The sequence below is a fragment of the Vanellus vanellus genome (genome assembly GCF_965231255.1).
Source record: "Vanellus vanellus genome assembly, chromosome: 2".
Taxonomy (NCBI): domain Eukaryota; kingdom Metazoa; phylum Chordata; class Aves; order Charadriiformes; family Charadriidae; genus Vanellus; species Vanellus vanellus.
This window is the reverse complement of record NC_138906.1, coordinates 44,646,321-44,673,682: the sequence shown is the minus strand read 5'-3', so window position 1 is coordinate 44,673,682 and position 27,362 is coordinate 44,646,321. Positions and strand designations below refer to the sequence as shown.

At 35.3% G+C, this 27,362-nt stretch overlaps 1 protein-coding gene across 1 annotated transcript in view; it reads left to right on the top strand.

The window, feature by feature from the left end:
- Positions 1 to 218: 218 nt before the first annotated feature.
- Positions 219 to 27,362, top strand: part of NEK10 (NIMA related kinase 10) — a gene marked incomplete at both ends in the record, with an annotated part of 107,109 nt that continues 79,965 nt past the window's right edge. Inside the window, 21 exons of the mRNA XM_082479416.1 lie at positions 219 to 292; positions 618 to 678; positions 1,670 to 1,800; positions 2,301 to 2,403; positions 5,214 to 5,294; positions 6,073 to 6,114; positions 8,244 to 8,322; positions 8,674 to 8,741; positions 9,825 to 9,904; positions 11,066 to 11,152; positions 12,542 to 12,766; positions 13,225 to 13,364; positions 14,993 to 15,054; positions 15,685 to 15,762; positions 18,610 to 18,674; positions 20,051 to 20,153; positions 20,265 to 20,393; positions 20,951 to 21,088; positions 22,442 to 22,487; positions 23,086 to 23,207; positions 23,409 to 23,511. Coding sequence (XP_082335542.1) covers positions 219 to 292; positions 618 to 678; positions 1,670 to 1,800; positions 2,301 to 2,403; positions 5,214 to 5,294; positions 6,073 to 6,114; positions 8,244 to 8,322; positions 8,674 to 8,741; positions 9,825 to 9,904; positions 11,066 to 11,152; positions 12,542 to 12,766; positions 13,225 to 13,364; positions 14,993 to 15,054; positions 15,685 to 15,762; positions 18,610 to 18,674; positions 20,051 to 20,153; positions 20,265 to 20,393; positions 20,951 to 21,088; positions 22,442 to 22,487; positions 23,086 to 23,207; positions 23,409 to 23,511 — 2,017 coding nt within the window. The remainder of the gene's footprint in view (positions 293 to 617; positions 679 to 1,669; positions 1,801 to 2,300; positions 2,404 to 5,213; positions 5,295 to 6,072; positions 6,115 to 8,243; positions 8,323 to 8,673; positions 8,742 to 9,824; positions 9,905 to 11,065; positions 11,153 to 12,541; positions 12,767 to 13,224; positions 13,365 to 14,992; positions 15,055 to 15,684; positions 15,763 to 18,609; positions 18,675 to 20,050; positions 20,154 to 20,264; positions 20,394 to 20,950; positions 21,089 to 22,441; positions 22,488 to 23,085; positions 23,208 to 23,408; positions 23,512 to 27,362) is intronic.

Below are 27,362 nucleotides of genomic sequence, written 5' to 3'. Positions count from 1 at the left end.
TTTCTTGTTAATATCTGGAATTCTAAAGGATATCCTCATATAATGTCTGAGGGTTCATGTTGAGAAAATGATACAGCTGGTTTTTTTTCCTTAAAATTTTGTCAGTTGGTTCTGTAAGTGAATATTTGTTGCTTTTGCTGCAATGATATAATTCTACCTTTTTTTTTTTTTTTTTTAAAGGAAATGAGGTTTTAGCTGTTTAATAAGAGTGATACACAATGCCTGATCAGGACAAAAAGTTGAAGAGTACAGAAAAAGCAACAGACAAAAAACCTCATGGGATCTCTATGAGGTACAGTATCTGACGTCTTTCTTTGAACTTCAGCAGGACCCATGTGGAATTTGCACTAGCTGCCAAAGCAAAATGCTTTACTTTGAAATGCAGTATAAACATGACAACTGTTACTCTGGTCACAAAGTTTATTTACACCTTTGTTGATTTAAGGCATTCTGGAGAAGGTATAAATTCTTCTCAATGCAAAATGGGGACACTAGGCAAACTAGAAAACTTTATTTTCTGTCAGTAGCATTGTTGCTTGTTGACCTTCTTTACTGTTACAAAAGTACTTTTATGTAACTATTAACACACGCATTTATGCTATTGTGTTTTATCCTAGGGATTATTCTGATCTTAAAAGACTTCGGTCTCTCTTAAGTGTTCAGTCAAGCAACCAACAGGTATTTTTCAATAACTATTAAACATGCTGTAGAAGTAATGGTGACTATGGTTTGTGGCAGATACTTAGGATATTGTGTTCCATTATGATTAAAAATGTTAGCAAAATCTTGTGTAGTGGATGTGGTGTCACTTTTTAAAAGCAATCTATTTTTTTAATTGTTGCATATAGTCAAGTAGCCCAACAGATTTGTTTTCTTACATGCCATTCCACAATGTGATGAGAAGGTAGGCTTAGAAAGTATTGCTTACAACATGATAAAGAGTGGTAAAGAATACAAAATAAAAAAAATCAGCATTTTAACCATAAGCAATTTGTCTCTGGAGAATAACACTTCAGCTAAAAATCTGCAGGGCATAAATATCAATGCATGAAACTTACAGGACACAGTAAAATCTCCTTCACCTCAAGTGACTTAGTGAAGCTTGTGTTTGCTATTTGAAGCAAAGAAAACCAACACATGATGATGGGTGCAAGTCCTTGGAATGCCAGAACAATTTCTCCCTTTCTATTCTGTAAAAAGATATGACAAAATTACTTAGGGAATCGTCCATGTGAGATCAGAGTCATGCACTCCCTTCCCAGACAGAGGCAGGGAATTGCTTCTCAGCAGAAAGCTGAAACATCTGAGTTCTACAGATTCTTTCTAGAAAGAATATGAAGGCCATGCAATTATAGAAGTGGGGCAGGTAAGGAGTGTAGATAATGAGCGTGTGTTGCAGATTCTGCTGAGCTTTGCCATTATACATTTTAAAAGACACTGTTCTTCACATTTTATATAACTCCATGTACTTGTTTTCCAGCCTTTCTTTAGATCAGTTTTCTACCACGTCAGTTTTGTTTTGTGTGGTGTGTGTGTATATTTTATAATGGCAAAATATAAGACCGAAGTTCAAGTCAGAACTTGAGAAAAGGTACTTTTGCTTGATAATATTCTTATAAAACTTAAAATGCGGTGTTTGAATCATGAGTACTATCCCTTTACTCCTTAGCTTCCAGCTATACATTTTGAAAGTGGTCAAACCAGTGTGACAAGAGCTCGGCAAAATGTCAAAAGCAATGAACAAAAACCCCATGGTCAATGGCGAGAATCAACAGAAGCTGTTGAACTTGAAAACTTTAGGTAAAAAAAAAACACTAATATGATGACACGGTGTTGTATCTCTGAACATCTTTATCTTAAGCTCTTGAGGTGTTCGAGGCATTTATATTTGTACTTATGTCTTTTACTTGTACTTTCTTGTTAACCCACTATCAAGATATGAATTATATATTTTTAACTTTCTAAACCCAACTGTGAATGTTCCTGCCTTTTTAGGTTTCAGACGCATGCTCCTACTCAGCAGGGTGTACTGTTCAGAATTAATATTGTCAATTTAAATAAAGTAATGGTCTCTTTATATGGGAAGTCTATGTTATACCATTATAATAGTCCCAAATTATGCATGAGACAGACTGTTTTTCCACACTGTTAATGTCTGGAAATCTGAAGTTGTGTTATTCCATTGTAACTGCTGATATGGCACTTCTTAATTTTTCCTGCTAATGTGGAGTGTGGGCAATCTAAAATTATGTTGTGGTAAGATAATAAACAATTCAGCTTTTTTTTTTTTTCCTTATTAGTGTGACCTACAAGAATGAGAGAAATTTTAGCAAACATCCCAAACATAAGCTGTTTCAAGAGATCTTTACAGCTTTAGTTAAGAACAGACTTACCTGCAGGTCAGTATATTGAACACATTCATATCCACGGAGGGTCATGCTTTCCTGCCTTAAGCAAAGAACCAAGATGCATGGATAATGGTTCATGTTGTTTCAACAGTATACGTGGCATATATGTTTCAACAATAGACCTCTGTGTGGAAATTACCAGCTTCACATCTCTGCATAATCTCAGTTTTAAACAATCATTTCTGTGTTGGCTTTGAAGACCGAATGCTTGGGTTAGTGGGACGGAAAAAAGAAGGCCTGGGCATATGACAAAATTTGGATGACTGACATTCTAATATCTGCTATGTTTCCTTGATCATTTGTTCATATCTGGTGTCTGTAATCTATGGTTTGTTTTTCTCATTTCATTTTTATTTTACTGATTTTACTTGTATTTTATGGACTGCTGTGTATATATAGAAAGGTCAGTGGCTTTCATAAACTTCAGATGAGTTTATGCTACTGTTTATATTTATTTGTATTCGTGTGTATAACAGGATTTAAAAGGGAAAACCCTTTCTTATGATGCTCTCATTTGAATGAAGAAGAATTGCAAGACCTTAAAATAATTGGGGGGATAGAAAAAGATACTTTCTGAAATAATGTGTTTTTCAGGATTTCTATTACTGTACACTACTGCAGCATGTTGTGTTTTCCTTTTTAAAGCCCAAGTACATTTTCTGAAAAGTCTTAAGTGGTACAGAAGCTTAAAGGAAGAATCTTAGAGCATTTAAAGGTATAAATATGAAACAGCTAGAAATTACAGACATATCTAAAAACCACCAAAAAACCCCACATAGTTTGCTTAGACCCTTTTTCAGAACTAACTAGGGATCTCATCTTTGATTATCTAAATAGTAGTGAGTTTAAGACGGATCATTTAAGTGATTTGTAAATCTGGTACCTCTTTTTTTGCAAGTGAACTTTATCATCTCAGTATTCACCAGTGGGATGTCAGTGGCTCAGCTTCATTTGCCAAAAATCTAAGAATAACTTGCGTTGTGTCTTCTCAAGTTTTATTTATACATTGTGCCATACCTAGCTCATATTTTGGATTTTTTTTTTCTTTGGTATTTGTTGCTGCTGATGATATAGGAAATGCAGCCTTGTGTTATAAATGAAAGCACCCAGGTAAGGTTAATGAAAAAAGCATATAATATATTAGTAGGTATGTAAAACCCATAAGGTAAGTGGAGTGACAAAGGTGATTTAGTTGCCCTTTATAAATATTTTGCTATGGCTGTGATGGTGTCCTCTCTTTGGAACTACTTCCATTGCATTGTGTCAGAGCTTTAGAAACTGTCACCCTCATCAGAATTACGTGCTTTTGCTGGCATAACTGTGTTGGTTGGGGTGCAAGAAAAAAATCACACCCACTTACTGGCATCACTGTGTCAGCAGAAGTCTTGGTTGGAGGTAGTTCTCTTGATAAGAAAGCTATGATCAGCTTAGCTTAAGTAGTTTGGATAAGGAGTATAACTAAGCAGGCTGAAAAAATCCTGCTGGCAATGCTGGATATACACTGGGGTATCTAGTAACATCTATTGTAAATGTAACTATAGTACAAGAGTCTCTCAAATGTTAACCAGGGTCAGAGAATTACTGTCGCTGCTTGGAAATGTGACCTATGCGATTCACCATTAGAGACTGACTTCTGTCAAGAGTCAAAGCTTTTTGAAAGAATAACTTTATAGAACCACCATGGTAATGATCTTCAGGCCGCTTTAAAATCTGACCTACAAATTTTGCCTGCCAGTATATGGTTCCTGTTTTCTTTCTGTGAAAGTTTTGTGCCGTTCTGAAGTGGCCAATTATGGAAGCATAATGAAAAATAGTATTACTTTGGGCAGAATATTGGCAGAGAAGGGCTGAGATTTTGTTAGTATCTATTTGTAAAACATTTATTTTTATCAAAATATTTTTAGCCATTGGCTTCTTTCCCAACTGCAAATGATAAAAAGGGAAGAGAACTGCCACGTCTCATAGACTTCTGTTCCTTGGAAACTTGCCCAGATATTACAGATTCTGTTCTCTCAGTTAAAAGAACAACAACAAAAAAACACAGCAAAGATGTCCAATTTTAGGTTTATTTTAAATAGGGAAATGGTAATATATACCTTTAAGAGACAATGGAAATAGTGATTCCATTACTGGTATTTTATGCAGGATTACTGCACCTGGATGCTTTGTGCAAATCTGAGTTTTGTTTTCTGCTAAATCTTGTGCTGGGGAATTGTATGGAGAAATATAAAAGAGGAAGTTCTATTTGGAAGTATAATCCTATATCAAGAAGATTTAAACTAAATAACAAATTATTCCAAGGACTAATGATATTAGAGTTTTTCAAGTCCAGGATAAATTATGATCATTCAAAAAATGATTTCAAATCTAGATATTTTTACTTCTGTAGTACCCATGTGTTTTTTTAATATTGTTATGTAAGTGTATTTTGTGCACTGAAGTTTGATATGTGGTTTCTCAGTGATTTTGCCCTTTTGGGCCTTGATCCAAACACTTAAAGTAAGTTTATATCAAAGCATGATCAGTTTGTGCTTAGAGATAAGCATGTACTTTCCTGCATCACTTCAGTGAAAAGTGATGGCTGGCAATGTTCATATAGTGAAATACATTTATTTATTTAAAGCTGTTACTGTGTTTGAATATAAATGGTATTAGAAGTTCTGCAGTACAGTATGTTGTTCAGCTGTTGTAAGTCACTAATCTTTTAGTCAATTGATTCCTGAATCAAAGTGTTTTATCTGAGTGTTTTAACACTTTTTTATTGTATTTGGTTTATGTTTTGAATATTTTTCTTTTCCCAGGGAGTGGGTTAATCAAGCTCCATCCATCCATTTTCTTAGAGTATTAATCTGCCTGAGATTACTGATAAGGGATCCATGCTACCAGGTCAGTATATCAAAATACTGTTTCTTGCTTAGCTAAGAGAATGCATATAATCATAATGCATATGAGTTGTGTTGGTGCACGTTTATAAAAATGTACACTCTTATGGATGCATTCTTATTGTGTGTATGTGCATATATTTCTATATGTGAAAATATGATTTGCAAACAAACAGATCCCAAGAGTGAATTTGCAAAGCTACTGCATAGCTTGCTCAGTTTCTGATATTTCTCATGTAGTGTTTGTTGTTACTAACCCTAGCAAAGAACCTGGAAATCTCCATAACAGATGGCTTGATCATTGCTCTGAGCCCTATATCCTGTACTTGACTTTACCATATCTATATGGTAAAATTCCCATTATGTAGTAAGTGAAGAAAACTGAAAGCTGCCTATTCCTCCTAGCAGCCCAATGCTCTGAACTACAGACAACTAGCTTTTAATTTTATTTTGGCTATTATGATTGTTATTGGACTAAGCCTGAGACATTTGTTAAGATAATTGTTTTTGTGTATTTTTTGTCTATGTGTTCCAAAGCTTATGCTGTTTTTCCAGTTTTAGAACGTTTACAATTTCACTTCTGTATTTTTATTTATATACTTACTATGAGTAATTCTGAACTATGAAGGTGCTAAGCGTCTCCAGAATCCATTGACTTCGACCGCTGGAGTTAAGGTTTCTCAACATTCCTAACAAACAGAGCGTTTATATTCTAGTGTTCTCTCATTCTAGTGTTTTCTATATTTGAACTAATTTTTTAAATAATTTTTATTTTCTTTTAGGAAATGCTCCACAGCTCGGGTGGGATTGAAAATCTAGCTCAGGTAGAATTCCTCATAGTACCTTTGTCCATTAAGTCGCATGTCAGTTTATTATGATTAGAATGAAATACACTGTAAAAAGTAGTGTATATATATTCTGGGTTTATGGAAAGAACTGAGTCTATTCCTCTGTTTGCACATAAACAGTTGGTCTGTTTTTTTTTTTTTTCACTACTGCACAAAGCAGCTCTCCATATAATCTAGCAGCATTTAACCCAGGACTTTTAGTTAGGAGGTTTAACAAATGCCTCTTGAAGTGGGAGAAGGATTAGAAAAGTCTGCGCAATTGGTTCAGTCAAAATAAACCCTAGACTTTTGAAGGCAGATGAGTAGAGTCACCTTGAACTGTAGCAAATGACTTTTCAAAGGCAAAAGCATAGTGATATAACATTGAACAGGTTTAAATTTGGGGACTACAGCACTTTTGCATTACAAAATATTATTGATAACTGATTGCTGTGTTGTTATTGCTCTGTGCTAATACTGCTTTACTCCTGGGTTTTTAATACTTCTTCGCCTGTAACAATTTAGCAGTGGGATATGACATATCTTGAGTATATTTGAAATTGTTGGGAGCTTTCTTTCAAGAAAAAAAAAATCAATTTTTATAACAAATCTTTCTAGGATGCAGTCATCATTCATTAATATTTATGGAGTCACCTATATTTCAAAGAACCACTAGTGTGCTATGAGCCCTTTGGTCAGACAGTCACCTGTTTGAAACATCCCTAAAGTTGCAGGAGTTAAAGATTATTAGTTTCTAATGGATATGGTTCCCACAGAACTGCTTGGTGTTTTCCAATGTCGCATGTCATTAATGCTTAGCCCTACTTTTTGAGGAGCTTGCACAGTGCAAACTGCAATGGCCTGCTGAGACCTTGGCAACATCTGCAAGTGGAGTCCTCTGCAGCAGGAATCCAAATCATACAACTGATAATCATTTTTATTGTGCATCTCTTCCTGGTATAGAGAATTTAAAAAGTCACGAGATGCAATTTTGTGATGTCTGAACTTCTGGGGAACTTAATCTTTTGTGTCCTTTGCAGCAAGATAAAATTAAGTGATAATGGGGTTTCCAGCACTCTGAAATGCAGTTTGAAAAAATTTATAGCTGAGATTTTCAAAAATCCCTCAGAAACTTGGAAGGTGGCAGTAATTTCAAGGTAAATTGTGAATCAAAATCTTCTTGCCAAATCACAAGTCTAAAGTCCTCTGTTAAACGATTTTGTACAGAATTAAAAACATTTTGGGGTGCAGTTTCAGATAAAACTGTTCTCATTTTAAAGTGTTTTGGGGTGCTTTAGTAGAAAACACTAACAAAATTATTATTACCAATATTAGTTAGCTTAGTAGTGTCCTCCTCATGTGAGTTTTTTTTCTAAATTGTGTGCTGCTACTGTAGTTCTAGCCTCTCTCTACCATCTGCTTGAAACTGCTGTAGTTTCCCTGTACAGTGTTCTGGAAATTTCAAAAAGCCACCATATGTAAAAACAACATATAAGTGATATGGAGAATCATATCATGATTTTGTGTAATAACAAACATTACATCCTTGTGATAATTCTCATTTTCTGGAAAAAATATGTTTGACTAGTTAGTTATTAGGGCTATTTGGTTATTTCTGACCATGTTTCCACCATTTCCAAAGAGTTGACTATGTCCAAAAAAAATATAATAAAAGAAACAAAATTCTCCCCCTGCAGTTGCGTAGGTTTTGTAGAGTCTGAGCCTGTTACTTGTGGGAACTGAAGATCCATCTGGCTGTTCCAAACAGTTGATGCTAAGTTGATGCAGAAACATGAAGTGATAATTCCCCAGAAAACTATTATCAACCTCTAGCAGCTTGCAAAGAAGGGAAGTTTGGCCCTAGAAGTCGGGTCGTTGTATTTGATAGTCTTCAGTGGATTTTTTTCTTATGGAATTTTACACTTGCTTTTTGAATTCTTATACTCCAAGATCTCTTCTGTTCTCTGACAAGTTTTACAGCAAAAGTATGAGGGATGTTGCAGACTTACCATTTTCGTGAAACAGATGCTCCACCTACAGGCTATTTCTGTGCATGACACTCTAGGTTTATGAATTCTTAAAACTATTTTTTATTATATCCTTTATTTTTTTCCACCTATTTGTAGTATATGGAAACAGTAGCAAGTGGCTATCTGGATTACGGAGAAGAGCAGCACAATGTAGACAAGTTGGTCAACATGACATGTAAGTGTTATAGCTGATAACAAATTAAAAGGGCACTTACAACTTCTTGTGTGAGGCTTAACATGTTTTAAATACTTGAGACGGTCATTAAGTAAGATATTACCAGATTCATTGTAGGCATCATCACACAAGGAAAAACTTAAATTGGTGTGGAGAATCACATCTTGCTTTTGTACAGAAATAATATTTCCTTAGGAAATTAATACCTCTTTATGTGTTGAAATAATGGAGTAAAATGACCTAGTCATGGTTCAAAGAGCTTATCCAATGTTTTGCTTTATTATCTGATTAGTAAAATGAAAAATATTAAGTGGTAAAGCTTCAATTTATGTGACTTCCTTTGTTTCATAGACATTTTCCAAAAGCTTGCTGCTGTTAAAGATCAAAGAGAATGGGTTATAGCAAGTGGAGCACATAAAGTAAGTGCTTTATAAAACTGCTAATTATAACCAATTAGCTACTTAACTGAATGACTTATGCTTTTCAGATTTGATCTAGGTGGGAGTAAATTCCTTACCTTGTCAAGCTTGTAAAGTAAGATAATCTCAGTTATGTTCTTTACAGCTGCATTAGTAGTATCATAAAAATTATTTCTTGTATGTAAGTTAATTGGCTTGATGCATGGTTATTGGTTGTTTGTGATAAATAGGTCTTAAATGTTTGGACTAAACTTGTTCATATAAAAATTGGTACTCGTGTTTACACTGTCCTGAGCTACATGTCACTATGAAAAAAATGGTTTTATATATTTTTAATATAAATATCTTGTTATTTATAATTTTTTAATAAATTTCTCCTGTGATTTTTCCCTTATAAAGTATTCTGTATCTAAATGGAACAGGGTCAATCTAGACAGTGACAACTTAGACATCCCTTGCTATACATTACTGCCAGTGTAAGGATCCATACTTAACCATTGCTGTTTTGTGGCCAAGCTGAGAGACAGTGGAGATCAAGAGCAGTGTAACTAGTGCTTCATGATTCTATTATGCTGCAGTAAAACATTGGCAGTTGTGATCAGATAGTACTGGACAACATATGTTTAGAGAATCTAGACAAACATGAAATTTCCTTTAATATAAATCATTGACAGAATATATGCAGGGCCTTAAATTACATACTGCATTGTTTAAATATAATCTGACAATTAACTTTGCTTCAGGAGGCCTTGATGTAGAGTTCTGAAGTGTTTTACACAGGAACAGGCTTTTACAATGGTATATTAAGTTGGACAGATGCTTTAGCAGTTGGGAGAGATGCTAACTGCAGTTTGAGAAGAAACATCCTTGCTTGTCCTAAGACTGGATGTATTCTAAGATTTAAGTGTATCTTTAAGTATACTTAAAGTGTACTTTAAATGTGCCTAAGACTTTTAGTGTATTGTGTAAAGATTTGGTGTCTTAATTTTGACTTCCCAATAAATAACTCTATATGTGTTTGAGTTGTAAAAGAAAAGAGTATAATTTATACTTATTTATCTTGTTGCATGTTTCATTTTCCAGACTTTAGTAAATTTGTTATCTGCCAGAGACAGCAATGTGCTTTTGGGTGCCCTCCTTGCTCTGACTAGCTTAGCAGAAAGGTAGGTTCAACTTCATGTGCTGTAGTTCACAATAAGCATTTTAATGTTATCTCTTTGCACAATATTAAACAGCTGATTATGAGGAAGACTTTTTTCCAAAATGAGGCCTTGTTCTGTGGAGGTCTATGAAGTGTGCTTAATTTTATATCGAAGCATTAGAAACCAAATTGAAACTTTGGTCCTTGCAGCAGAGTTCTTGCGTGTGTGGAGAACTTTGCAAGACTGGAGTCATAGAATCTCTCTTTGCAACCTCTGTGCAGGTTTCTGTAATTCTTACTGACTTCTTGCATATAAAATTATTTTGTACTGAGCTTAATATAACAGTGCCTCACAATAGCCAGCAAGAATATTGTTCAGTGTAGTAAATCATGAATGCATGCACTCAAATCCATGTATATGTATCCTGTCTTCACTAATGACCGCTTTAAATAAAGACAAGACTTTTTTTTCCTGGTGTGGAGGGGGGGAAAAAAGGAAAAGGATTATACAGCGTCTTTCATCCTTAGTAGTTTTATGGAAGAAAAGCTGCTGCTTCTACATTATTGTTCTGTTGACTTCCAGACTTGTATAATAATTTTATCTTTTAAATGAATAATTATAAGGAAAATTACAAAACTGAAGAGGATAGATAGAATTCCTTGAGATCAGTAGAATTTATTTACTAAGATTTCTCTGGATTTTCTCTTTTCCCAAATTTCTTTCATTCAATTTAATTTTATTTTTTAATATCAGTATTAATTTAAATGATGTTATACATACATTTTCAACTTCCTTTTAACTTTCTTCACAGAATTAAATGTATTACATTTGGACTGGCCAAGAAAGTGGAGTATATTACAAATATTCATGGAAATTGTATTTGATTCTAAAAATATACTTCATTTGCTTAATTTCTAGTAGGGAACAAATGAAATACATTTGTGTCTTTTGTGCATTCACATTTACTTTTTTGTACTGGAAAAATTGGCAATTGTTGCAGTGTCACTCTTGACCCAGCACATATTTGTGGCTTTAAATATTTGTGTGCACGATATGATGTTATTACTTAAGACTTGAGGTAAAAAAAAATTGGTCAAATGTATAAAGAGGGAGGCTAAAGAGCAATGTGTTTTTTTCATATAATTTAATTTGATATAAATACCAGAAATAATCAATTTGTAGTCCAGAATGTAGGGAGAAGATAAGTGAGCTCACCATTGTTGAGAATTTGCTGGTGATATTACATGAATACGATTTGCTTTCTAAAAGGTGAGACTTTGCTTGTAGATTAATTGTGTTAAAATATATTTTGACTTTTTCATTTAGGGGCATGTTTATTTAGAGGAATTAGATAATGTGGCACTTTAATATACTAAGGGTAAAGTTCTGATACCTATATATTTTCAGTCAGATATTGATATAGCAAAATCTTTTCTAGTAGCTTTGTTATAAGCTGTCTCCTCTCTATCCACTGATGGCCTACAGTGCAGTGCAAATAAATTGTAATGTCACCATAAAGTGATAGCAATCGCTTCTCTTGGTGCATGTCCTCTTTGCTTCTGACGGACCTGAGTGGTTAGATGGAAAGCATGCTCAACTCTGACAGTTCCTGGGATGTCTAATATGTACTACTAAAAAATTGCAAGAAATATACGTGTTGTAGTTTATGCCAGAGGCTGGGTCAGACCCTATAGCCCTTCAATCAGAAAATCATAAAGGTTCCTTCAGTTCTTTAAATGTCCTTTCATCTCAGCTAAGCCTGCTAGTTGAGCATAGTATATCTGCATTTCAGTAAGAAACCAAGAGACTCTCAAATTTGATGATATGTCACTTATCCTATCACATTAATATTCTGAAGAGATTTTAAAAAATTTCTTGCTTAATTATTGCACGCATGTAAATTATTTTACATATGACCAAAAGATTTTATTTCATTTCTGGGTTTGAAATTATTTAGATTATATGTAACCCAAAAGTTTGCCATAAAAACTGGAATTTGAATGTAGACAGGGATCTCGTGAAGTTCAGTGCTAGTTAAGAATAATTTTAAATTCAGACGTGAATCTGAATTCATATGTTTCATCAAACACACATGCAGCTTTTTTGCTTCAAGTGGAAATGGAAATCCCCGACCGTATTTTCTATGGAAAGTCCACCTTAGTTGAAGTTAGTGAAAATCTTGTATAAACCTTTTAAATGACATATCCAATCCCTTTTGTAAATATAATATTCAAACCATACTGGAGAAGAATCATGATTATTTGTGGAGTTATTCTAATTCCACAGATGGATTTTACAAGTTCATGCAGGCAGTGCTACTTGTAGTACTAATGCCATTAATAAGAAGGTGGTACCATGGATGACTGCAGCCCACCTGGCCACCTCCATCCTGGCTGTTGCCTATGCTGACAGTCAAGCTCAATGTAAATATAATTTAATCCCTTGTGCAAATTTGGACCTTCTTAATTTTCTTTTTTTTTTTTTTTTAAACAGTGACTTTAACCAGTTTACAGTGACTTTAAGCAGTTTTCTTTAATTTCTTTTTTTTTTTTAAAGGAGGTCTCAGTTCTTTCTTAAACGTTTGCTGTGTGTTTGTTTGCTATCTGACAATACAAAGTAATGATGGAGTTATTAACATTTCTTGCTGATTATTTTTAGGCTTACAGCAGAGTTGCTACGTCTTCTCTGTGCAGAGCCACAAATCAAAAAGCAAGTGAAAATATATGAAGGAGTTCCAGTCTTGCTCAGTTTACTCCATTCTGATCATATCAAACTTCTATGGAGTGTAGTTTGGATTCTAGTACAGGTTTGTGAAGACCCTGAGACTAGTGTGGAAATCCGAATTTGGGGTGGAATCAAGCAGCTCCTTCATATATTGCAGGGGTAGGTTTTGAGTACTCAATATTGTAGTGATTATATGAGACTTTCATATTTTAAGATACATTCGACCAAGCCCTGTTTTATCAAATAGCATCTTTGTTTTGTTCAACTGTATGTGATGTTTGCAGAAATTAAAAGGCTATTTAGAACATAATGAATAAGCAGTATTATTTTCAACTATGCATATTTCATTGTTATCGTAAGATGTTTTTCATATTGTCAGTGTGTAAACTAAATAATGAATAGATTATAACTACATCATTGCTGTCTACTTAGTTTCCCTATTAATCAGACACCTAGTTAGTGAGCTAGAATTGTGAACATAATCAATGAACGTGGTAAAAGAATTTTCTGTTTAAAGGCTTGTTTGCTTTTTCCAAGTGTATTAGCTAATTTAGTGAAAAACATTAAGTGGGGTTTTTTTACATTGCAAATTGATTTTTTTTTTTTTTTTTTTTTAGGGAAAGAAATCTTGTTTCTGATCGCTCTTCGGTTGCAAGTTTATCTAGTGCAAACGCAGCAGGGAGAATCCAACATCTTCACTTGTCAGATGATTTGAGTCCTGATGAGATGCAAGAAAATACTTTCTCACTTCAAGCAGGTAGGTTTATAAGGCCTAATCCTCTGTAATGTGTTTACTTACACTTGCACAAAGGGATTCAAAATATTTCAAAACTGAAATTGTAAACTTTTATACCTGCTTCGGGGAGCAGGAGCACCAAGTCAGCCGTGTTTATTTCTAAATGTGTAATATTAGCACATATTTTCAAAAAGCACACCTTTTTAGAAAGAAGCAAAGGATAAAGTATGAAGTACATGGGAATCATATATATTTCTTCCACCTGTAAATACATCTCAGACATAGATATTTTTCATTTTGTTTTTAGACTGAGATTATTTTTATTTGATCATATTTTCCCTCTATTCAAATTTACTATGGTAGATCAATCATAAATTAATTATGATGGAACTCTTTCAAAGTGGTATTTTAAAGACTACTAGTCAGGCAAGAATTCCTCAGTAGTTATGGAGAGAAACCCCTTTAAAGGAGATTTCTCAATAGCACGTCAGCTATCCATTCTGAAATGCCTTCTGGAGAATCATGTCTTTTTCCAGTGACTATGGAAGCACAATGCAAAATATCCTTACTAGGATTACACGAACCTTTGCAGTATCTTCCTGAAAGCTGTAACATAATACATAAGTGTTTGTGAGTACTTCATCATGAATGTTACCTCTGAGGAGCTGGCAACGTGAAATAAATTGCAAAACCAAAAGTATTGCCAGTGCGGAGCATACTTCTGGGTTGCTTCTGCCTTCCTTAAGGACTCCTAAGAAAGAGTAAGCACTGAACTCACAGAGGTCTTAGTTCTGAGTACTTGTTTATATTTATATCTTGGGTGTGGGTGGCAAGGTTTTGCTCGCAGGGGGCCTCTGTGGGAGGAGGTAAGGGATTGCCCTCTGCGGGACACAGCTGGTTCCAGCTGGTTCCACGACAGACCCACCGCTTGCCAAAGCTAAGCTCATCAGCAAAGCTGGTGGTGCATCTGTAAAAACATAGTTAAGAAAGGGCAAAAATGCTGGCTGAGCAGAGGAGGAGAAGAAAAAAAAAAAGGCGGGGAGAGAAACAGCAAATGCAAACACCAAGGTCAGAGAAGAAGGATGGGGGAGAAGGTGCTTTAGGCATCAGAGCAGAGATTCCCCTGCAGCCTGTGGGAGACACCTCAGTGGAGCAGGTATTCATGCTGCAGCACGTGGAGAGGACCCACACTGCAGCAGGGGAAAAGCGTGAGGAGAAAGGAGTGGAACTGTTATGTACTGTCTGTAACCTTCATTCACCACCCCCTAGTGCTGGTGGGGGAGAGGGTAGAGGAATCGGAAGTAAGATGAGTCTCGGGGGGGAAAAGTATGGTCTGGGGGGAAGGTGTTTTAATTTTTTGTCTTTGTTTTTTTTTTTCTGTCAAAATCTATTTTAATTGACAATAAATTAAATTATTTTTCCCCAAGTCAAATCTGTTTTGCTTGTGATGGTAACTGGTAAGTGACCTCCCTGTCTTTATCATGACCCATGATCTCTTTCATCCTATTTGGTCCCTCTGTCCTGTTAAGGAGGGGGAGTGAATCAGCAGCTGGATGGGCATTTGGCCCTTAGATAAGGTTAACCCACCATGCTATCTGAATATCTTTATGAATCTGGCCCTAAATGTTACATCTGAATTTTTATTTTAGCGTGTTGTGCTGCAATTACTGAACTGGTGCTCAATGAGACTAATGCTTACCAGGTAGTACAGGTAAGAAGACTTTATTCAATTAAGTAAGAAAGTATAGTTTATATTTGAATTTATTCTTATTTGCCACCATCATTTAATTACTTAACTAACAAAATGCTTTTGAAAGGGATTGGAAAATATGTCTTTAACTTAAGTATCTCTATTTCTTTATACATTTACACACAGAGACATATACACAAAGATATCAACATATGTATCTAGCTGTCTAGGAGAATAAACAGCTTTATTCCAACAGGGTTCATTTCGGTTGGCATCTCTTGCCATGCTTTTGCCATGTTCAAAATAGGATAGTAAATAAAAGTAATCACAGAATTAACTGAGAAACACATATTCTGAATTTCATTAAGTCCTTTAAAGCAAACTCTGTGCAGTTTAATATTGGTATGTTGTTGTTTCACAAACAATTTCCCTTTTCCTCGGAGTTTGGTATTTCTGAGATAACTTCCTGGCACTCCATCCCCAGGACTGTGTTTCTACACTGCATTTTAAAATGTAGTATTTAAATCAGCTAGCATCTATGGTTCTGAAAACAATTCTTAAAATCCCTGGTATGTATTCCAGACATAGTCAAAGACACAAATATTTCTGTGAAAAGGAGTGCCATTAATATTGACCATTCTCTGTTTCCAGGCAAATGGAATACATACAATAGCAAAGCTGATTTTACCAAACAAAGAAAGGAATGCTGAAAAAGCTAATTTATTACAGGTAACGTCCTTTATTTTCATTGCACATGGAAAGCCCCAAACAGTCCCCGAGAATTTTAAAGTTTATTTTAAAGTGCAGTAGAAGTTGCTTAAAAGGGAAAAACACCTCACCGAAACAAAACCAGGAATAAGAAATGGCCCAGGAACTAAAAGTTAAATAGTGACTTAGTTTCTGGTGTTCTGTTCTGATCTATTTTGTTTCTGGCACCTCATATAGTGTAAAGGAAAGTGAATATTTTTCTTGTGACAGTCTTTCCTCCACTTTTTCAGGCTGCCCATCATCAGATCTTTTTAGCCTATTAGTTTTCATTGAAACTCACTGTAGATTTGACACTGTACTAATATCTGTTTCTTTCTGGAGCATCTTACTGTGGTTTTTAAATGAAATGCAGGAAAACATCACATGAAGTAGAGCAAATCTAAATGTAGGATAAACATAGAGCTAATAAGTGTAGAATGGCTCTTGGTTTTACATGTCAGTATCACCATAAATGTACTGGTTTGAGTCAACTTGGACTGAGAGTTATCAGTAGTAATTACTTAGCTGGTAGCTCTTCTCCAGCCTCTGTGAAATGGTGTTGGTGTCTCTCTAAACTGTAGGAAAGTAGTGGTCTGGCATTCAGGGATGAACACAACTGCTGTTGCTCCAGTTGCCATTCTGTGGGCAAGTGTGAGGAGGTCCTTAGCACAGGTGACTCCTGCCTCTTACCTGATCTTTGTTCTGGCATAGCCCTATGCTAACATAGCTACCAAGCTACTTAATTATCTAATCAGGTAGACATGCCTTGACAGTGAGGGAAAGTATTTCCACAAAAAAAATTTCGTTGTCGTGTCATCTTTCTCATTGCAGATTAGGGTTCGAGTGCAGATTCAGTGCAGTACGTACATTTCTTCTGCAACGAGGTTTTATAGTGCACTTTAGTTAAATCAGGTTAAGAGAGGGATAAATAAAAATTTTCCTAGAGGATATACGAGACTAACATGGAGTCTAATAAACTGGAGCATACGCTCAGTACTGTTGCCGCATACAACTGTAAGGAGCTTAATTTATGCCCGCCAAGATTTTTAGATTCCAGCGCAATGTGATAGCAAATAACTCACAAGGGATACTAAGCAACTGTAGTTGGGTTAAACATGAAGCAATGTGAATTAATAATAGACTAAATGATCACATATGAAAACTAGATCTGTTTCAGGGAAACAATAAGAGGTACTTTTTTTATGAATCCTTGTTCAGATTCTCACAGTGCTGTCTGTATTGCCATTGTATTATCACTGCTATGCAATACAGTTGCAGCTATTGGAATACCCTTTTTGAATTTCATAGGCATTTTTCTCAGAATTCTCGCAATGCTGGTCTGGTTTCTTTACTGCTCCATTGTCTGTGTTTTCAACATTTAAATTTTCAGCTTCTGCCTACCATACTACCTTAGTGATCTTACTCCATTACTTCAAAGGTGGCAGTGATTTCAGTCATTTATTCTGCATATGTACCATATATAAAAATGATCATGCCTTAAACTGAAGCATATCACAAATGCTAAGTGTTAATCTCGCAATACTAGTCTGAGAAAGACAAATATTGCCATTTAAATTATCTATTTATATCATTATTAATCTATTATCATGTCCTTTCACTGATGGGCTTTCTACAGTAAGGTCTATGTATAGTCTGTAAAAGGAAAAACTTTCAAGGTAGCAACTATGGCCCAGCCAGTCTGGGTTATTTTGTATGGCTAAATTGTGACTGTGATTCTCAGTGAATGTTAGACATCGTGACACATCATCCTTCTCCTGTGATGGGGGAGTTTACTTTGGACTAAAAAGAAATATTGTTTGTAAAACAAACAGCTTCTTAGCTGCATTAACATACATTCCTTGTCTGTAAAATTTCAAGTATCCTGCTTCCTTCAAAAGTAGCATTTGGCCTTTATTTTCTTCATGTAATGCATTTTCTATATATTGAAAAAAATTTTTTAACATGGGGATTAATTCTGCTGTTGTCACTAAGACACAGTTACCTTTGTCTAAATAGGGATGATCACACTGGGCTGTAGTAGTGTTTTAGTCACTGATGCAATATAGTAATTCTAAATTACATTAAAGGCATTTACTAATTATTATTACTAATTATTTCCCTTTGGCTTACTTAATATGGTCATCTTTGGTGAGCCACATATGTGCCATATTATTGACTCTTGATAAACAATATTAAAGATTAATTGCATAAAAGCATACATATTAACTACCTGCCAGTGGCTGTTTTAAAAATAAACTTTTTTCAGTAGAGGTCATATTGAAACGAAGGTACATAAAGACAGAAACTGAGGTACATAAAGATCTCTGTAAATATGATGAACTTAGTATTAAAAAAAAAAAAAAGTTGGCCATTCTCTCTTTCTTGCTTTCCTTTTTTGTCCCCTGTTAGAACTTATGGTGTTCTACACTACATTTTTCAGAAAAAATGCAAAATGCTGTTTCTACTGCATCACTACAAAACCACTGATTACATTTACCTTTTTCAGCATTGGAGAAGAGAGCAGGTCTCAAGTATTGAGGTATCTGCAAATAAAAAGAGATGATGAAGACTTAGATGTGCCTCAGTGTGTGCTACAGCTATAGTCACCCAGGTTTTTTTTTTTTTTTCCTTAAATGGCCCTGCCTACTTTAAAAGAGGAACTTAATATTGTCTTTATTCTCTTCATTATCAGCTTAATAATGTGATCTATCTAGTCATTTAAGTACAGTTTACCGACCTGTGAAGTCAAAGGGAATCCTTGATGTTTATCAGTGCCTTTTCCGTTTGTGTATAAATTTTTCATTAATTTAAGTATTTTTCCTGCTGTAGTGTTATGCCTTCAGAGCCCTGAGATTTCTCTTCAGTATGGAACGGAATCGACATATCTTTAAAAGGTATGTTAACACAATGTTTTGTGAAACTCCTTTAGGATAGCTTTCAAAAGTCATCACTCCAATCAGAAAGACATGTTTTTTAAAAGTCCTTTATTTTCAACCAGAAGAAACAGTAATGGGCAACTTCTGTCCTGCCCGCAGCTACAGATAGCCATTCCTGCATTGCATCAGTGCCAGCCTGCAAGATTTAGATGTTCAGTGCAGGGACTTCTATTGTATGCATGCCAGAGAAGTTAGCTCTGTAGGGGCTGCTTTCTCCCTCATGAATCAACGTTTTAAATATGTTGAAGACAGATTTAATACTGTTGGAGATAAACCATACTTTTATCCCAAATATTAGCTGATGCATGTTACAGCCCCAGATAGCAGCAAGTAACTAGGAGCAGTAAATTTTTCCTGAGCCCTCCACTCCTTCATATGGGAATGACTTTGCATCAAGCTGGTTTACTTAGGAGTGTTACTAAAAGGTTTGGATCAATAAGGAGAAAATGTCTTTCATCGACTACCCATTTTTACTAGTAAGATGACAGTTTCGCCAGGTTGGCTACAAAGGCCATATAAAACCTAACAGTTTGATTTGTGGGATTAGGTTAGTAATCATACTGCCTAGGAGGTCTGCCTGGTGGTAGTGTTTCTGTGTGATTTTATTCTGTATCATAAATGATTAGAATTCTAAATACAACTTTTTTGTTATTTTTGCTTTTAAAATTGGATTTTGTACTGAACGTGTCCCAGTTTGTAATGAATGTTCATGGTTGGTGTCAAGTTTTGAAAGTGATAAATCTGGACTAATGTGCTGTCTTTAGTATTTTTCCAAATGCCTTAATTTTCTGTATTTCTACTTCTGCTAGATCTTTAAAAAGAAACAAACATTCAGTCAAGCATATTGCTAATCTACTATCTGTTGGCTTTTGCTTTTCTCAATCCTTTTTGTCTTTTAGACTAGACTTCTTGGACAAAAATTCTAAGATGGGTGTCATAATTCTTTAAATGCAGACAAATGTTAATCCTATCACTTAATGCATTACAAGAAGGAACTTGGATAAAGTGACAACAAGCATAATATGAAGTACTATAAGAAAAAAATAGGAAAAATACTGGAAACCCAGGAGGTGCATTGACCTTAAAGAGGCTTGTTTGGAGAACTGATATTTATATTAATTCCCAACCAATGGAGGTTGAAGTCTGACTTTTAAAAGGTCCTTTAACTCCTATGTATGTAATGTTAGAGGGTTAATAGATTAGTAAAAAATAAGTGTACTATTTAGAAGGTTCTAAAATAAGTTGTAATAATAAACATTGAAAAGTCTCTGCTGTAGATTAATAGCTACCGTGTACACTGTTTCTAAAATATATCAAAATTTAAACCTTTGTAGACTTTTCCCTACTGACTTGTTTGAAATCTTCATTGATATTGGACATTATGTGCGTGATATCAGTGCTTATGAAGAGTTGGTATCAAAGCTGAATTTATTAAAGGTAAGTGAAAACCTTCACAGCTTTAAGAAGCTGTATTCTTTGCACATTCTTAGCACAGGAAAGGCGTGACATATTTTATATTTATTTATTTGTCATTTAATTTATAAACAGGAGGATGAATTGAAGCAAATTGCTGAAAGTATTGAAAGCATGAATCAGAATAAGGCACCTACAAAACATATAGGCAATTATGCAATTTTAGAGCACCTTGGCAGTGGAGCTTTTGGAAGCGTATATAAGGTAAACTTTCCTTTTGGTATTAATTGACAGGTTTGCACAGACGCATCATAAAGAGGGTCTACTACCACTTTTAGGCACTACCATCCTTTGAATTTCAGTAGGGGAATGCAGGTTTGAAAAGGCCTTTACGGATCTGGGCTTGTTAGTATTTACTGTGATTTTTGTTTGTCCCCCTTTGTATTTATAAGATTGACCAGTTTATCTCTTAGGTTTCCTACTTTTACTTTCTTTTAATTCCTTTCCACAAACAGCATTTCTGTCTATTGCAAAGACTAACAAATCTGTGTAAAACCGCTGAAATTCAAGCGTTTTATCTGAAAAGCAACTCTGGGAACAGATAATGTTACTTCAAACACTGTGGCAAGTTCAGCAGTATATTGCGAACCTGCATTGTGGGGCTCCAGTTTTTTTGGCTAATGGTATAATAAACAGAAAAAGCTATGATTGTAACTTTTGTGAGACAGGTTTGGGCTCTGATAACTATTCTGGTAGCCAAAATAATATCCTTTCTATCTCCACCCTATATTAGTTTTACAAGGGTTTTGTCTTTTTCATAGGTTAGAAAACATAATGGACAAAATCTCCTGGCAATGAAAGAAGTCAATTTACACAATCCAGCATTTGGAAAGGACAAAAAAGACAGAGAGAGCAGTGTAAGGAGCATTGTCTCAGAATTAACCATTATCAAAGAGCAGGTATGTCTCATGGACTCCAGTTTCACGTATGGGTATTCTGCTGTTAGCATTATTAACTGTGAATTCTCACATGGAAAGCTGCCCAGTGGAAAAGGATCTGGGGGTGGTGGTTGACAGCTGGCTGAATATGAGCTGACAGTGTGGCCAGGTGCCCAAGAAGGCCAACGGCATCCTCGCTTGTATCAGAAGTAGTGTGGCCAGCAGGAGTAGGGAAGTGATTGTCCCCCTGTACTCAGCACTGGTGAGGCCGCACTTTGAATATTGTGTTCAGTTTTGAGCCCCTCACCACAAGAAAGATATTGAGGTGCTGGAGGATGTCCAAAGAAGGGCAATAAAGCTGGTGAAAGGTCTAGAGAACAAGTCTTTTGAAGAGGAGAAAAGAAGGCCGAGGACAGACCTTATGGCTCTCTACAGCTACTTGAAACGAGGTTGTAGCGAGGTGGGTGTGTCTCTTCTTCCAAGTAGCAAGCGATAGGACAAGAGGAAAAGGCCTCAGGTTGCACCAGGGGAGGTTTAGATTGGATGTTAGGAAAAATTCCTTCACCGAAAGGGTTGTCAAGCATTGGAACAGGCTGCCCAGGGAAGTGTTTGAGTCCCCATCCCTGGAGGTATTCAAAAGACATGTAGATGTGGTGCCTAGGGACATGGTTTAGTGGTGGACTTGGCAGTATTAGGTTTACTGTTGGACTCAATGATCTTAAAGATCTTTTCCAACATAAATGATTGTATGATTGTATGATTCTATACAGCAGGGCTTCCAGCTGTTAGTATTTTTGTCTGATCAGTGCAATATTGGCCTTGTTTACTGGAATGTTGCCAATATTGAAAACCTTTGTACTGTAGTGTTAACAGCAGTGCAAATGCTTGTTACTAAAGATTCTTATTTTCTCTATTGGCAGTATTTGAACTTTTTTCAGGGATTCTGTAAATTAAGATTGCAATAGAAAACTGATGAGTCTTTGTTCTATTTAATGAATTATTTGGTTTAAAATACAGTGAGAAAATAGTCTTTTTTTGTAACTGAAAATTAAAAAAAAGAGACTGATCATTAGTGTTCTTAGGCTAAGAAAGCCAATACTTTGATGCGGGCGTAATTGCCTGTCTTCAGACATCATTTACTCTCTTTCATTTATTAAGGGGAGAGTGGATAGAATTCATGCTGTATTTTCCTCCTGATTACTCTAGTAATGTGCAACACTTCTCTGTGTTTGGGGTAGCAGTGAAGGTTTACTGCACTGCAAGTTCATAAGCAAGTTTGTGGGGTCCTTCCTTCCAATGTGTAGCTAAACATTATAAATACTTGTGCCATTGGTTTAACTATTCTAAACATCTACATTTCTTTCCTTATTGTAGCTTTATCATCCAAATGTTGTGCGGTATTACAGAACCTTCTTGGAAAGTAAGTATAAATGCAGGGAATTACCACATACATAATGAAGAAATGGAAATATATGGTAAAACCACTTACAGCTTGGAAGGAGTGTGTCAAATTTGAGCAATATATGGTAATATTTTCTTCAAGAACTGCTACAGTTTACACAGCCTTTTATTCCTTTAAAACTGAAAAAAATGTTTATATTTGTTTATCTATCAGTGAAACTGGATGCAGTGTAAACCTGTAGAAAGTATCATTCTTATCCTGTAGAGTTAAAGACTGAAAATTTACAACTGGAATTCTAAGTAATTAGAAAAGCTAGTAGAATGAATGATATAGACTGCTCAACCATAATGTCTTTAACTTTCTTTTTTATAAAGAGTTGGCTACATACGCCTGCCTGTTGAGTGATTATCAGGCAGTGAATTCCTTACAGTTGCTGTGATACAAATGAAGGAAAAAATGGAATATCAAGGAGTAGAAATATGATTAAAATGTATTTGTCTGTACAAATAAATTTTTAAAAATTAAAAAAAAAACAGTTTGAAAAATATATTTACTCTATTTTCAAATGCCTTCTGCATAAATGTAATGTTCTATTATCTCATTTTCTTCTATGCAGACGACAGATTGTACATAGTCATGGAGCTCATAGAGGGAGTGCCATTGGGAGAACACTTTCACTCTTTGAAGGAAAAACAACAATGGTTTACAGAAGAAAGAATATGGCAAATATTTATCCAAGTAAGGACGTCCATTTTTCTTGTTACCAGGGCACTTTTCTGCAAGTAATTAGTAGCACTGTTTATATCTGTTAGGCTAATAAATGACAAAGTAATGCTTATTATATCAAGCACTAATATCAGATATTGATTTAATTTTATGTACCTTTATTTAGGTTGTAGTTAAGAATCTTTGTAAGGCTCTTTCTGTTTGGTTTTTAAGCTTTGTCTAGCTCTTCGTTATTTGCATAAAGAGAAAAGGATTGTTCATAGAGATCTCACTCCGAACAATGTCATGCTGGGCGATAAAGACAAAGTTACAATTAGTAAGTAGAACTACTTTACTTGAAGAGAATTTCCCATGATGTACGTGAGTAGAATTTCTTTACTGAAACTCCCAGAAGATTTTGGATTCCTGAGCATTGGTCACCATATTTGGAAGCTAGTAAATTATTCTTATACTGTTGTGTAAAATAATTGCTAATGCAAATTTTGTGATCATTGCCACTAGGTGTCATCAGCCATGACTGCATTTTTCACAGCTATGTGTGTCAAATATGATGGAGGACATGATTTAGCCCTAAACCAATTAAACTATACTTATTCTTCAATACCTGTTTTTATTTAAATCAGCAAGAATATTGCGATAACCAGATTAGATAACAAGTGCTAATGAACATACAAAGTATAACAGTATAACATTTCTATTCCAGTTATAACATGCAATTTTTTAGTATCCGTCAGTTGTTTTCAGTGATCAGCTGCAGTGAAGTGCTATTTGTCTAAGGCTGTAGTAGTCAATGTTCTTGATGAATGCTTCTAAAATCTCCACAGTGTGGAGGAAGGAACCTAAGCAGGTTTCAGGATAGACTTTGAAAGCAGTATATGTGTGAACAGTACAAAGTATGAAAAAGTTTTACTCTTTGAGTGAATTAATGCAACCTGGTAAACACAGCAAGCCTTACAGGCAATTCAGATACTATAGTTTTTAAAGTTCTCCAAGAACTACTGCCTGCTTTCTGGCTGCTCATGACACAGAGCTAAATAAACAATTTGAATACTGCAGAATTATTGTGAGAAGTCTTTATGCAAAAATCAATCTCTCTTCTTTAAAAATAGCAGGGAAGTGTAGACATATGCACACGCAACCACAAAACACTCAGCTAAAATAGGCAAATATATTTAGCAACTGTTGTTTTATTATAAGTATTTATACCTGATGATGTACATACTTAAATTCATTCATTATTAAATTGTGTGTGCTAGAACCCTCTGATTCTTAGTAATTATACAGTTTTGAAACGAGGTGATTTAACGGAGCATTTATCCCTGAGTGATGAAAATAAATATTCAGAATATTATTGTAAAGTAAATTATCACAGAGTTTTATTTTATATCAACATACTGCCACTGAGGGGCACTCTTGACTTGATTTAACACCTTTGCCTTATCTCTGGGCCAATCTAGATGTAAAGTGTAAATGTACTTTCAAATGTAGGCTCAAAATTGCCCTTGAAAAGGATTTATATTTCTGTCAAATATTTACAGAAGCTGAGGAAAATTGGAAGAACTGAAACTTATTTTGACCGTTTCTACAGTGCTTGGTTTGCAACTATTGCAGTATTTGAACAAACACTTTGTTTAGTACTTTAATTAGTACCAGTGTACATGAAATTTTCAGAGGGAGCTGAAGGCCTTCTATCTGTTGTTTCTGAATTTTACTGAGCCTTGTTGTTTTACAACCTTAATGAAATTAAGAATAATTTACTTTCTTTCCAATAATAAATATGTACTGTATTTGTGCATGCTGTGGTATTATGCCTAACTCATACAGTCCATGTATGCCAAAGACTGGAGTATTTGCCATCTTGATAATTATTTCTCACAGTATTTGTGGATAAGCGTACTATACATTTGAGAATTTCAAGTGATTCTAGATGAAAGCTAATACAAAATGTCAGATGAAGGTGGAAGCGTATGCTCGTTTATTGAGACATCTTAAATCTGCTTCTGCAGTGAATTTAACCTGTCAGCTTCTATAAAGGAGAAGGTCTGCTCTAAGATCTACTTAGAACTGCAGTTCTGTGTTTACAAGCTACATAGTCATCCTAAAGAGAGAGAGTTCAATTTTCCGGAGGCTTTCAAATCTCAAAACTGTCCAAAACTTGTGTTGATCTAACTAGGGTAATATTCCCGTGGACTACCTGTGAAGCACTGTTGTGCAACTATGTAATTAAGATATGGTCTCCAATGATCCACATTATTTTGCTTCCTAAAAGAAGCTTGTCTATCTGCTCTTTTTATTCTTCCTCAATCAGTCCTTCTAGAAATAGTAACTCTTGTTAATCTTTTGCTGTTGAGAATCTGCAGGCAGACAGTATAACAAAGGCATCTTATTCCTCTGTAACTAAAGTTTTTCAAATATGTTGTCTTTAGAGGTGCCTTAGTTTCAGACCCTCATGGTAGATTTTGATTTACAAAAAAAAGTGAGCAATACACTGGAGCAAAGTGCTTCTGAAGGCTAAGACTTTCATTCTGTACTCTGCATGGCTGTGCAGGAGTCCCAACATTGAACTGCTTTAAGAAAGTTCTGGAACCCACAGGTAGGCGTTTCTTACGATACAGTTTCTGAGATTACGTTGTCTGGAAAGGAAAGGAGTGCATAGTGTGGGAGACATTCCCACCTTGCTGTCAGCACAGAAAAAAATAAACCTGCAAAGAATTACACTTGCTTGTCCTGAATTCATGGAGAAATGTTCTACAGGTGGCCCTTGTAGAACAATTCTGGCAGGACTTGGTAGGCAGGGACCTATGGTGAAAGGTGGCTGAAAAATAGAATTCATACAAGCAGAGAACTCTGCAACTGGCCTTGCACAATGTAAGATTAAGCTATGAGGGGCCTTTTCTAGAGGTGATCCCTGAATATCATCTCTATAGGTTTTACCTGAAGTAATAATAGAAAGAATTTTTTGAATCTGTATAGTCATGCTGTGTTTTCTTTTTCTTAAATATTGAGTGAGATTAGACGCTGTCCGCATCTTTGTTTATTTTTTGTTTGTTTGTTTGTTTATTTGATTGATTGTTTTTAAAAACTTATGCAAGATACAAATGAAAGTCCTAAGTCCAGGAGGTGCTTCATTCTAATGTGATTATATAACTTCCCTTGCATTTTCCATGACGTCTTTTGCATGTGTCAGTGAAATCTGAATTATCCCAATCTTTTTCAGGCTCTTGTAAGTTGTGTGTTGTTGCAATTGGAAACAGACATTTACGGTCTGATCCTAGCCAGGCTAGTGGCGATACAAGATCTCTGTTTCTGACTGTAGAGAACTTTAAGCATGATCTTATGTAGTCTCTGAACCTGCCCACCCTACTCGTGTTCTGTTTCATCTCTGACATAAATTTGATAGGAAAGAGGCCATAACTACCATCTCTTATGTTGGTACAGCATTTGATCATAATTGGTAGACCTACAAATGCTACAAAAATATAAATATTAAGTCATGCTAACCTGCAATTTCATAAAATATCTAATTCTAAATTGGTGGAAAATTGTTACTGAAACTGTACATCTCTGGTCAGGTTGAATGTGTGATTTATAATTTGTGACACACACACACACACACACACACACACACAAAGTAGAATTTTACGCACAGCCTGAATGAAAGTTGTTTTGTATATGGTTTTAGAAATTCATTGAACCAATATTATCTGTGGCTCTCAGTTTAATCTGCCCAGCCTTTTTATATAAAACATTGAGAAGTTACAGTTCTCGGAATTGAAAGTATCTGCTTTTATTGCAGCTATATTTTACTGCAGCTGTATTTTGTTTCTAGCACAGCATATTTCTGTCTAGAGCTCCACAGCTGCATCTGTTTGTAGGACAAAACAGAAGACTGTAGATCATCACTTTTCCTCAGTGTCACCTAGTTGCAGCAAGGTTTGGATCTTGATGGTCAGAGGGCCATGTGGAACCACTGTGACACCTTTCAGATCTGATATCGAGGAGAACTGGGAAGGGTTGCGTACACTCTTTTGGGTGGCATGCGCTGTTTAATGTTTAGCACACATGATACAACAGCAGCAGAAAGGGTCTGTGTGGAACTGAAACCTAGGATTGTATAGCAGCAGAATACTAGTTTTGAGACAACTCACCTGTCCAAAATACTTCTAG